The 13289-nt window shown below is 41.5% G+C and overlaps 1 protein-coding gene across 2 annotated transcripts in view; it reads right to left on the bottom strand.

Annotated features, from left to right (window-relative positions):
- Positions 1–2472: 2472 nt before the first annotated feature.
- LOC133128652 (forkhead box protein N3-like) overlaps positions 2473–13289 on the bottom strand; it is a 68175-nt gene continuing 57358 nt past the window's right edge. Inside the window, exons 5-6 of one of the 2 annotated variants that reach the window (XM_061242355.1) lie at positions 8828–8936; positions 2473–6444 (exon numbers count right to left, since the gene is read on the bottom strand). In XM_061242355.1, coding sequence (XP_061098339.1) covers positions 6009–6444; positions 8828–8936 — 545 coding nt within the window. In that variant the 3' untranslated portion in view covers positions 2473–6008. The remainder of the gene's footprint in view (positions 6445–8827; positions 8937–13289) is intronic. The other variant, XM_061242356.1, reaches the window with a different exon arrangement.

Below are 13289 nucleotides of genomic sequence, written 5' to 3'. Positions count from 1 at the left end.
AACCAGAGCCCTGTTCGCCCCATTAGCCAGTACAATTACAGGTTTACATTTACAGCAAGTCCAAATCCTGTTGTGCATGTCTGTATATTCATGCTGCTATGCGAACATGCCGATATCCCTGAACACTCTGTCACCAGAGTATGACTCATCATACCTTGTTGGAAAGGGTAGGAAACCCCCCTACAAGAAGCGTGCCTTGTGTTACACTTTGGTACTGTTATGTTCCTGTGTTCTGTGTGTTAGTGTATCATTGTTTAGTATTCTTGTAATTTATTATTTTTCATATTTCACGTCTGGTTCTGTTTATATTCGTTAGTCTTTGCACTCGTCTTCCCCTGTGATGTCTGAGTCTGAATGTTTTCTAGCCCAGTCACTCCCTTGTCTGCTTGCCCCACTATTCGGGTGTTTACGGTAGTTCCGGGGTTCAGTCTTCCTTCCAATCTTACATTCCTTACTTCCTGCTTTCTCTCCATTTCATGTTTGTACAAAGCACTAATATACTAATCCCAACTAACATATAATTTGTACAGTACTAATTACACTAACACACTAATATGTTTGTCAAACTAACAAACTAACATTCACTAGTTTTGGGTATTTGTAATTTAAATCACTTCACTAACTTACTAACGCATCTCCAGTTTCAATTCTGTACTGTAACTCCGCCTCCCTATTCTATCACTGATGACTTGCTTAGTTTCAGCGAAGTATTCGCACCTGTCTCTCTCTATCCCTGCACCTCCTGATTCTCTGCAATTGTCTACTCTCTAGTCCGGAGCCGTTTGTATTACATGTGTGTCATTGTGAATCCAGTCCGCATTTTCGTTTCCCCCTCGTTATTGTCCTATTACCCTTTCATGTGTCTCACCTGATGTTTATTTGTTAGATCGCCCTCACTCCCATGCCCCGCCTAGTTTGTCTCATTCCCCTGTGTATTTATACCTGTCCTTTTCAGTTGCACGCTGCTAGTTCGTCTTGTCCTGTTCTGTTCCCGAGTCCTTGTATTCCGTTCCCCAGTTCTAGCCTCCTTGTTGCCCTTGCCCTTGCCCTTGCCCTTGCCCCTGCCCCTGAGTCCTTTCCCTTGGTTATCTGGTTTTCTGGTTTTCTGGTTTTCTGGTTTTGACCCCTGCCTGCTTCCTTGGACTCTTCTTTGTGTTTTGGATTTTTGTACCTCTGCCTGTTTGGACTGACCCCCTGGATTTGGACCTTGGCTTGTTTTTTGACTACGCTCTGTCTGCCCATGCTGTATTAAATCAACATTTTTCTGTACCCCCGTCTGCTTCTGGTTCCTCTGTTCCCCCCTGCATAACAGGTACAGAAATGACATAGCAATGCAATTACGCAACATTCACAAGTACTTCAACACAACATTTGCTTCGGTATATTTCCGGCCAAAACATAGTTTTCTGAAAACTGACCGAACGGATTACGAACTAAACTTAAAATATTTGGTGCTTCATAACCAGGTGGGATATATGGTTCCATAAATATGTCTGCATGAAATAATTTGCTAAACAAACTAGTATTTCTACAATGTGTGTATGTGTTAATTCATGCAACTTCTGAATTGTATATTTTTGTTCTTGATTTTGTTTTCGAACACGATTTGACGTAGATAAATGGTATCAAGGATTGTTAGAATATGCCTTTTGTTGTCTCAATCTCTAACTCGGTCCACGTTGTAAGCCATTGATATGGCATGGGGGGACCTGCTGTTTTATTGCCCTGCTTTGCAAATAAGAGGTAGATACGAATCTAAAGTGCTGTTCTTGCAAGCAGAGAGTCTGTTAACAATCGGGCCTCGCCGACTTGCGTTTTTTCAATGTTCCCAGTTTTTATTATCTTATAAATATGAAGGCAACACTAATTTGGGATGTTGACATCTCAACAGCGTGGATGGGGTTAATGCAGGATCTGTCATACTAGTTCACAGTTTGGGGGCACGCTATGTTGAAAGAGTTATATGTGGTCTTTAATAGGAAAATAAACAATGTTTTAATAACTTTAATATGCTAAATTGCCTGCACACTTTGCAGTGCATTACTCTAAGATTGTTTAAGATTCAAACATCTCAAAGAATCCACTATCTGCCCAGTGGTGAGCACATGTTGTTTGACGTTCCGTGGGCATTATACATTGCTGTAGCAGTTGTCAGAGATCTGTGCTTACACCTTAATGGAGAGCAGCTGATCAATTTCATTTTCTGTCTTTTGAGGCTTTCAACAAATGCAAACATTTCACTTAAACCATATATTTTCTGTGATTAATCTTGATATAAATCTGCTTTGATTCATTGAGGGAATTAATTATTGGGAGGGAAATTGTAGTTCTCGATTTCACCATGGGGTGCTGTCATTTGTCAAGTGCATGATTTAAACCCATGTGAGCCTGCAAGACAAATGATGCGAATCAACCGTATTGAGCGAGTCTACCATCCTGTCAAAAATAATGTGTCTTACAACAGCATAGGTGTCAAGTTTTCAACATTTGAAATTTTTATTGCAAGTGGAAGACGAGACATCACATAAACTTTATGGTAGATTTCAGAAAAATATAAAACAAACATAAAACAAAATTGTAGCAGACAAAGTGATATTTACATGAACAAATTAGTTTGTCTTTGGCAATATGATTACACACCAAGAAAATACAGAATACAGAAATGCCTCAGATCAGCTGGGGTCACATGCCATCAAACCACAGATTTGAATACAAACAAAAAAATAACTGAATTCTCATCCTTATCCTTTCTTTCCTCCTTGAAAGCAAACAAAAATGGAAGCTAAATACATTTTAAAACAAAACAAATGGCAGGTTTTTTTAGGGATGTACAGTAATCATATTTCCTCTCAGTCCCCCTCGCTGGTTCCACTGGATCCAGAAATTGCAACACCCAAAGATGCAGTTGGGCAGTTGCATGTTTTGAGCATTTACAACATTGTCCTTAATACAGGATTGAATCCATGCATGCACACGCAGCCACACACACATGCACACACACATACACCCACACACACAGTGAAACTTTTCCAGGCAAAGAATGAGATCCTTATGGAAAAAGATCACTTGAAGAAATAGAGTGTGGCCCCATACATTTGGCTTGATGTAAGCCTCCAGTTCTCCCTCATCTTCGGCAACATTGACAAGCAGTGCGGTATTTGTGTAGTTTAACACAGACAATGAACTTCAATCACGAGAGGAAAAGTTTGTATAGTCAATAACCAGGTCAGTGTCTTGGCAAGCAATCATTTTAAATGTAACTAACCTGATTACAGGCTTTGGCACACAAATGTAATGGGTCATACAGGTTAAGGGAAACTTCACGAGAAAGCTGTGTACATCGCTCATTCGTTAACCCCTTCTTGAACCCGTTTGCCTCCAGGTATAATCCTAGTCTCTTCTGAAGGGTAAACCTTTGGGGTTTGTTTTAGGAGAGTTACATTAAATATAACTAAAACAAAGTTACAGAAGCTCAAACACAGTGGAAGTGGTAGATCTTTTTCTCACTGAAAATATTTTCTGTTTTTGAGTGGATACAGATTATTGTGGCTTTTTAGGATTAGAAATGATAATGCATTTGGTTCACTGGACCCTTGCTGTGAAAAGGACACTGACATTACCTTGATTAGTGTAGTCTGCGGATTTCCAAAATGCAGAGAAGGTGAAGTCCTTCTCTGCTTGTCTTGCCACACACATTACAAAATAAGGAACTGTTGTCACTAAAGCAATGGCATCTTAAAATAGGTTATAGAGATAGAAGTTTTAACACTTATATCGTGTTACCATAGTGATTTAAAATTGCACCATGAAAAAAGGAATGAATGAAAAGTAACCTGGTGAGACTGAAGGGGTTAACACTGCATCACTACTCTGTAAAGGCTTCATAACCACCAGAAGAGCTTCACGATAACTGCAAAGTTACAATATATTGCATGTAGTGTTAAAATGTAAACCATGCAGAGGAAAATGTATGTTTGCTCCATTTGAGCTTTTTTATAAAGTACAACATAGGTATAACTGCCTTGTAGAGTGGTAATAGCATGTTCATTAAGGTGTTATATGTGATTTTTAGAGGACTTATGAGATTGCACTTTAAATATATACTGTATATGGGATTTAATAGCCATAAAAATTTAGTTTTGCAAGCCACTGTGTACTGCTACACAAACCATATCTCGACCATGCCTTTTGTAAACCCTAAACCATAATTTCAACACTGACAGATTAACCTGGATGGTGTCAATAACATGACTGGGTAGGAACAAACCGGAAAGTGTAAACAAACAGGCAAGTGTGTCAGGCAGGTAAAATAGTGTTTGTGGAGCACAGTGGACACCCGCTAACCCCCCAGCACTGATAGACAGCCCAGACACGAGGACATTACTGAAAAAAAGGAAGTGACCTGAAAGCCGGTCACGAGGCAGGCTGAGGGACCATCAAAGGTCCAACCCGAAATGTGATTCTTCAATATTGCAAGAGTTTCCCAGCAGTCAGCGTTTGTCCCTGAACAAGGTTTATCTTTCTAAAGCCTTGCTTCAAAACAAGTAGGAAAATAAAGAGAGATAAATAAAATCAGTTTTCAAGTAAATAAACACAAACCAATGACAATAGTTATAATAAAAAAATCTATGCCAACAGGCATCAAAAAGTAGAGGCTAAGCCATTTTCTCTAAGAGCTACATTTATATGAAAATAATTCATGCTCCATGCTAAATACATTATTTGCTTTACATGAACTTGGAATAAAAAACACATTTTTTATTTTACTTTACGGAACCCATGCAACATGGTGGGATGAATCCTGCTGGTGACATTGCTTCATATAAGAAATGAGAAGCATTTAGTGAACTTTATACAGTGGTATGCTGGCTGGATGAAATTGCTTTCTTCAGATGGGTATGGGAAAAGAAAATGCTAAAAACAACCCCATTAATAACAAGTCTACAACAAGCCATGTTGACAGCATTTCTAACAAATCACTTTAGATATCTTCCACCAAGCAGGAATTCTTCTCAAAAAGAGATTTCATACTTCCAATGTCTGAAGTATCAGCTTATGGTTTCTGGGTTGAAATGAGTAGCTGTAGCTATTTGCTAACATGCAACTTTGCAGTGTAATACGTCATTATTGTTCCACAGTCAGACAGAAATAAGGGCTGGCTGCAGTGATGCAAGAGTAAGAAGTCATCCCTACTCCTCTAGTGAAGCTTCCAGCCTCAAACAAAGGGTTTGCATGGTTCTTTCCTATAGAATGCTCACCACAGTTTAAGAGGCCTGCAAAATTTTCCCTTCTCCATGTCCACCTATATTAGGTGAATGGTGATTGCTACAATTTTCCTGTTTATTTTGCTTTGATAATTATTGATGACATCATTTCCTGTCCCACCTCTACCCACATGTTGAGGGCCCTGTCTGAAATTATTACTTGCCTACTATCAAGTCAAGTCAAGTTGAGTACACTGGATGAAAAAGTAGTTGGGCAAATTCTTCTCAAAATCTACTGTAATTAATTATTCAGTGAAACCATATATTTTAGGAGGTAGAGGCAGAGCCATCTGTTGGTGAGTCTTACAGCACTTTAACAGTACTGTTGGAAAATAGTATGGAGGACGTTTTTCCCATACTGCTCATAACGTACTAAAAATAAGCACTAAACATTAAGCAGTATGTTTAGTAGACAGTACGTATTCTGAGGACACAGTAGTTAGGAGGCTGTTTCAGACAGGGCCCGTGTCTGTGCTCAAATCCAGCAGACAAAAAAAATTGAAATAAAAAAAAATCCCCAAATTAGTCAAGCGTCAGGAAAACAAAATATGGCTTTAATCTCCTTTAAATAAAATCTTCAAAGACCCCCCCTCATCCTCCCAAAAAAGACAGTGTAACGGATATGAAAACAAAGCGATATTGCCACAAATCATTAGAATTCACCTGATGTCCTAGAAAAAAATATAGAAATTCATTTAAAAGCGATGCTCGTTTTGTTTTGCTCTCGTTTCGCCTTCCTTTCATTTAATTTTTCAGAGCGTCTTTCTGCCCTTTGGCCGTCCGGTTGGTGATGTTGTTCAGGCAGGCCCTCACTCCAGCCAGGTGTAGGAGTGAGCCCGCCGCCTCCTTCATCTCCTCGTCATCGCTCTCAGGGGGCTTTTGTGTGCGCCTCTTTTTCAGCGGGAGCGAGTCGCTGGACACGCGCACTTTGACCTTTGTCCACTGCTGCCGCCTCTTGCACTGCTGGGCCGGGTGGGCAGAGTCCGGGGGCGGGTCCTTGAGCTCCCTCTTCGCCCGGACCCTGTCGTCATCCTCAGCATCGCTGGGGGCGTCTCCACCCGCCAGGCTGGTTTTAGCGCTGCTGTACGTGTGGTCCTCCTTGGGGTCGCTGCTGACCAATGGGGAATCGCAGGACAGATCACTCTCGCTCCGCTTTCGGCACACGCCCAGGACCGACCTGCTGTCACACAGACATTCATATGAAGCACGCTTACACATACCTCACACGTTGTTGTATATACATACAGTGAATCCGGAAAGTATTCACAGCGCTTAACTTTTCCCACATTTTCTTGTTACAGCCTTATTCCAAAATGGAATAAATTCATTTTTTTCCTCAAAATTCTACACACAACACCCCATAAAGACAACATGAAATAAGTTTTTTTTTTAATTTTTGCACATTTATTAAAAATAAAAAACTAAGAAATCACATGTACATAAGTATTCACAGCCTTTGCTCAATACTTTGTTGATGCACCTTTGGCAGGAATTACAGCCTCAAGTCTTATTGAATATGATGCCACAAGCTTGTGGGATGGTATTGGCCAGGTGATGAGCGGTGCCTGGTTTCCTCCAAACATGACGCCTACCATTCACGCCAAAGAGTTCAATCTTTGTCTCATCAGACCAGAGAATTTTGTTTCTCATGGTCTGAGAGTCCTTCAGGTGCCTTTTGGCAAACTCAAGGCGGGCTGCCATGTGCCTTTTACTAAGGAGTGGCTTCCGTCTGGCCACTCTACCATACAGGCCTGATTGGTTGATTGCTGCAGAGATGGTTGTCCTTCTGGAAGGTTCTCCTCTCTCCACAGAGGAACGCTGAGCTCTGACAGAGTGACCATCAGGTTCTTGGTCACCTCCCTGACTAAGGCCCTTCTCCCCCGATTGCTCCGTTTAGATGGGTGGCCAGCTCTCGGAAGAGTCCTGGTGGTTCCGAACTTCTTCCATTTACGGATGATGGAGGCCACTGTGCTCATTGGGACCTTCAAAGCAGCAGAAATGTTTCTGTACCCTTCCCTAGATTTGTGCCTCAAGACAATCCTGTCTCGGAGGTCTACAGACAATTCCTTTGACTTCATGCTTGGTTTGTGCTCCGACATGCACTGTCAACTGTGGGCCTTTCCAAATCATGTCCAATCAACTGAATTTACCACAGGTGGACTCCAATTAAGCTGTAGAAACATCTCAAGGTTGATCAGTGGAAACAGGATGCACCTGAGCTCAATTTTGAGCTTCATGGCAAAGGCTGTGAATACTTATGTACATGTGATTTCTTAGTTTTTTATTTTTAATAAATTTGCAAAAATCTCAAAAAAACTTTTTTCACTTTGTCATCATGGGGTATTGTGTGTAGAATTTGGAGGAAAAAATGAATTTAATCAATTTTGGAATAAGGCTGTAACATAACAAAATGTGGAAAAAGTGAAGCGCTGTGAGAACTTTCCAGATGCACTGTACATGTACTGTATATGGGGCAGCCTGTACATGACTGGGACCTGGAAGGTTGGTGGTTCAAGCCCTGGTGTAGCCATGATAAGATCTGTGCAGGTGTTGGGCCCTTGATCAAAGCCCTTAACCCCGCATTGCTCCAGGGGGAACTGTCTTAGTCTTATCAACCGTACATCTCTTTGGATAAGAGCATCAGCTAAATAACAAATTATTATTATTACATACTCTGCCTGTCAAAAGTATGGGGACAGTGACATCATTTGTGTTGTTATTTACTCCAGCACACTGGATTTGAAGGGGAACAATGCCTACGAGGTTAAAGTGTACACTGTCAGCTGTCAGTGATCAATGTAGGAATTACAGTGCTTCTTATACATACCCCATTACACATTTTAGGGAAGCAAAAATAATTGGCAGTTTCTTGGCCAGCTGTGTTTTTGCATCATTAATGCATGCACAAAAAAGCTAAGAAAGGTCAGTTGATTCAAGGTGTGTAATTTGCACTTTGAGTCTTGCTGCTGTCTCTCAAAATGAAGGCCAAATAAGTGTAAATGCCAGTAAAGCAGGCCATCATGAGGCAGAAAAATCTGAAGAAATCAATCAGAGACATAGCCAAAACATTGGGTGTGTCAAAATAAACAGTTTGATATATTGTTTGGAAGCAAGCACATACTGGAAATCCAATTTGCCTTTTACAATTAGTACTTAGTAAATAGGAACAGTAGAGGTGCATATTTGAGTGTATGTGCTATGTGAGGCAAATAAGGACAGTAGAGGTTGTGGTGGCCCGATCAGGAATCGGTACACCACTGGAGTGGAACGGCCCGTGCGCCGGCGCCAAGCACTGGGAAAGGTCTCTCTCTCCCCACGGGGCGCCACAAGGTGTATGTTTGAGCATATATGCCATGTGTGGTAAATAAGGACAGTTGAAGTGTGGATTTTAGTGTATGTTCTATGTAGCGAATGGGGACAATAGAGGTGTGTTTGTTTGGGTGTATGTGCTCTATGTGGTAAATGTGGACAGTAGAGGTGTGTGTTGTATGTGCTTTATGTGGTAAATGGGGACAGATGTGGTGTGTGTTTGAGTGTACATTTGCATACAGGGCTGTCCTGACCTCACAGCTGCCGATCTGCTCCCAATGGGCATGGCGGGAAGGGGTCTGATTCCTGGGAAAACATCCTGACTCATCATCCGAGCGCCATTCTGGATCACTCCCTGAGGGACTGAGCAGAGGAGACAGAATCACTGACCTGTAGTTATAGAACACACACACATATGCATGCACTCACAGAAATACGTACACACGCGCATACATAAATACACATACATATGTGCTCACACACACACACAGTACATATACACTTATAAATACAGAAGCAAATATACGTGAGTGTTTACACACCCTCACAAATGTACACATACATACATGCTCACACACACGCTCCTGCCCGATCATGTTCTTTGGCAGTAACACACACACACAAAAGTATAACATACACGCTCACAAACACACATACACATACAACACATATATACACACTCACATAAAAATACATACAGTGGTATGCAAAAATCTGGGTCAAAAAAGCCTGTTACAATTACAGTGAACATAAGCAAACCTGACCTCTAAATGGTACAAAGCTAAACATGACACATTTCTTCTTTTTTATCACTTTTTATTTTAATTTTTTACAATTTCAAAATAATTGTGCAAAAGTTTGGGAACCCTGTCAGTTACTACTATGTAACTCCTCCTCTGGCAACTATAAAAGTCTTTAAATTCTTTAAGTTCTTTCTGGCAACTCTGCCTTGCAGGTGTTTGTTGCTTAAAGTACAATGTTGTCCCGCGAATTGTTAGACCTGTGTCTCCTACTCTTTTTTGCAGCTCTTTTGCAGTGATGTATGGGTTGAGCATTTCTCACCTTGCCTTGACTTCAACATTTATCTTCCATTTTCTAATAATGTTTCTGACAGTGGAAATTGGTAAGTTTGAAACGTTGACAGTTTTTTTTGTGGCCTTCTCCTTCTTGGTGGAAATGGAACATCTTAATTCTGACATCCTTGGACAACTGTTTAAAGGAACCCATGGTTGTTAACACAAGACAGACCAGCCACTGCAGTTGGATATTTTAAAAGGCATGGAGTTACTTCAGAATATAATTCAGCCCTGGAATTATATTCACCTGACTCATTGAAGCCCTAATGTGTAAATTACCTGGGTCTGGGCCTTAGTAATCATCTCTTTAAAACGTAACAAAGAATAATCCAAAAGGCTACCCAAACTTTATATAATTTATAAAAATCAATCAAAATCAAAATAAAAAGCAATGTTTAATTCTGTTCCATTTAGAGTTCAGGTTTGCTTTCAATCACATGATCACATGATCACATGACGGAGTCATTGTAACATTTAAAATAGGGGTGGCAGCTGTATGTGCTCAAACACACGTACACAGATATACTCACACACACAGGAGCACACATAGCACAGTGTAACTGGAATCACACACAGCACACTTGTAAATGATCGCCCGCAGGGCAAGCCACTGTTTCTGTCACTGTACTGCATTACTATATCCACCATAAAGCCTTAAAGGGTGCATACACACTCATCCAAAGCCTTGGAAAAATAGACCAGCAAAGAAATAAACAGACGAACACACAAACCAACAAACAAAGGAATATGTAAGTCAGAATGTATAGTATTGATCTACTGCCAAGCCTCAATACCAACTGGAATCAGTCTCATTACATTTCTATCTTTTGGTCACAGTTTAACTGCTGTCGATAACCCTCTCTCAAAGCGAACCTGCAGGAAATTGTCAGTCACTCAGATGAAAAAATAGCTTGATTTTACACCCAGACAACTTTACCTAGAAAAACTGTACACTTTTCGCATCCATAAATAAGTCGGAGACAACTCCGACCAAATAAGAAAACAGCCCCAAAAAACGGCTATAAGAAAGTAAAGCCACCCTTAAAAACCAGGGTGAACAACTCAACCAAAATGAGTGCTAAAAGGCGAGCACTGCAAACCCCAGACCGGGGACCCAAAATAAAAGTACAACCTAGTATACAACACGAGGCAAGAAAACAAAGAACCTTGAGACGCAGCTCAGGAAAAACACAAACCAAAATACAAATACCGGGAACAACGTCCCTCACCCACAAGCTCACACAAGCTATAAATGAAAAACAAAAAAAACCAAGAATCTTTCGGAAGGCATCAACAGTGCACACAGCACCAACAAGCTGAGCGTCTTCCTTACCTTTTCTTTTGAATGTGAAAGAAACCCGAACCAGCACGATACCTGACTCAAATACACACTGAGTCTACCGCGTGCTTACCAGCTTGGTTCAAGAGCAAACAGTTGACACCAAAGCACAGACTGACTGCCAGCGATGGCTTTAAATACCCTCTGGAGGTAGGCTCCCCTGGCACTAATGAGGGCCAGGTGAAAGTAATGAGCCCCTGCCCTCTGGTGGCCAGCTTGACCAGCTTGAAAATTGAACTGGGAAAACTGATCATAAGCTGGTCTAGCTGACTATGAGCTGGTCAACCAGCAAAGCCAAGCTGGTCATAAAGCTGGACTAGCTGGATATGAGCTGGTCTAGTGCTGGTTGAAAACATAGCTTGAGCTGGTCAAAGCATGTCAAGCTGCGATCTGGTCTGAACTGGCTAACGAGCTACCAGCTGTTTCAGAACAAAGCTTGAGCTGTTTTTTTCAGTAGGGGTAGCATGATGCCATGGCTCTACCACCCCAACCCAAGCATCAACAGCTTTAGTGGAAGTAACAATATCCTCTGTTCTGGCTCTGAAATTCTGAAGTTCACTTTTTTCTAACAGTGTAATATAAAATGTATGAGAATAAATAATCACATAGTGTAAAATGTAAACTCATCATTGGTATTGTTGCTGAGCAACCAGGTCTGTTTCTAAGAAATGTAATGGTAACAATTCCAACAGGGTAGAGTGATACTGAGAGTTCAGACATGCACTGATCGTACATGAGAGTGAACGATGGCGGTCATTATAGCTACATACTCACCATCACCGCCCTTGGACAGTGCTGATAAGTCAGCCATTTTGCCCAAGTACTGTATCTCCCAATGCAGAGTACATAATTGCAACTACAGCTTTGTAGGTACACTCAAACAGCCTTTGCAGTCCACCAGCAGATAGATAGGTAGATATATTTATATAGCTCTTTTCTCACACTGAAAGCACTTTACAGTGATGAGGGGAAACTCGCAACAACCACCACCAATGTTCAGCACCCACCTGGGTGATGTAACAGCAGCCATTTTGCACCAGAATGCTCACCACACATCAGCTTAGGTGGAGAGGGAGAGAACAGTCCCCTCCCAGTCCACAATCTGCATCAAGTCACTATGTCTCCAAAAGACAGAGTGGCACTTACCCCAGCCTTTCTTCAGTGACAGTGTTCATTGCACAATGTTAATCGAACTTAAAGGGAGTTAACTTAAACTGAAACGTTTTACACAGCTTTGTCTACAATTGTCAAACTATAAGCACTTTAGGGTTGCTTCCAACACCTTGTGTATACACATTTATCTTTCTGTATGTTGCATTACATTAGGAGAGCTGACAGGCCTGCCCTCCTATAGTTTGCTTTGTTCAGACAGGGGCAAAACTAAGTGGGGAATATGAACAGATGTTATGACAACACAGAAGGTGCCATGGCAGGATCAAGCCTCCTTTAGTGGCGGCTGCCCTACAAACTGCACCACACAGCTCACGTTTGTACATATTTATAATTGGACAAATACAATATGATATGATACAAATATCATATATCATATATATATATACATTCACCCATACATTTTTAGTTCCTGACCTGTATCTACATGATTGTATGCATTGCACTGCTGCCACACTATTGGCTGATTAGATAATCGCATGAATACATTTACATTTTTACATTTTAGTCATTTGGCAGACGCTTTTAATCCAAAGCGACTTACAAGTGCATAGGTTCTACCATAAGTCAGAGCATCACATCCAGAAACTAGCAAAATACACAGGAAATGCTGTTCTAAACATAGTTGTCATCAGAAGTGCATTTTTTTTTTTTTTTTTTTTTGGGGGAGGGGGGGGGTTAGACAAGGATAGGGATATCAGAAAGGAGGGGCAGGGGAAATCAGGAGGGAGGACTAAGGTAGAGTTTGAAAAGGTGGGGTTTGAGTCTGCGTCGAAATAGGGGGAGGGATTCTGCTGTTCTGACAGTGGTAGGCAAGTCATTCCACCACTGAGGAACCAGAACGGAAAACAGGCGTGAACGTGCAGCTCGACCGCCAGGTGCACGTAGAGAGGGAACCGTAAGGTGACCAGAGCTGGCAGACCGGAGTGGTCTAGCTGGGGAGTAGGGAGTGATCAGGGATTGTATGTAAGGTGGGGCAGTCCCCTTAGCAGCCTGAAATGCCAACACTAGGGCCTTGAAACGGATGCATGCGGCAATAGGAAGCCAGTGGAGGCCAATGAGAAGCGGAGTGACATGAGCCTGGGCTGACTGGTGATCAGGCGGGCTGCAGCATTCTGGACCAGCTGGAGG

The sequence above is a fragment of the Conger conger genome, chromosome 5, assembly GCF_963514075.1.
Source record: "Conger conger chromosome 5, fConCon1.1, whole genome shotgun sequence".
NCBI classification, from domain to species: Eukaryota; Metazoa; Chordata; class Actinopteri; order Anguilliformes; family Congridae; genus Conger; species Conger conger.
The sequence above is the reverse complement of the archived record's forward strand: the minus strand, read 5'-3'. Positions and strand labels throughout refer to the sequence as shown.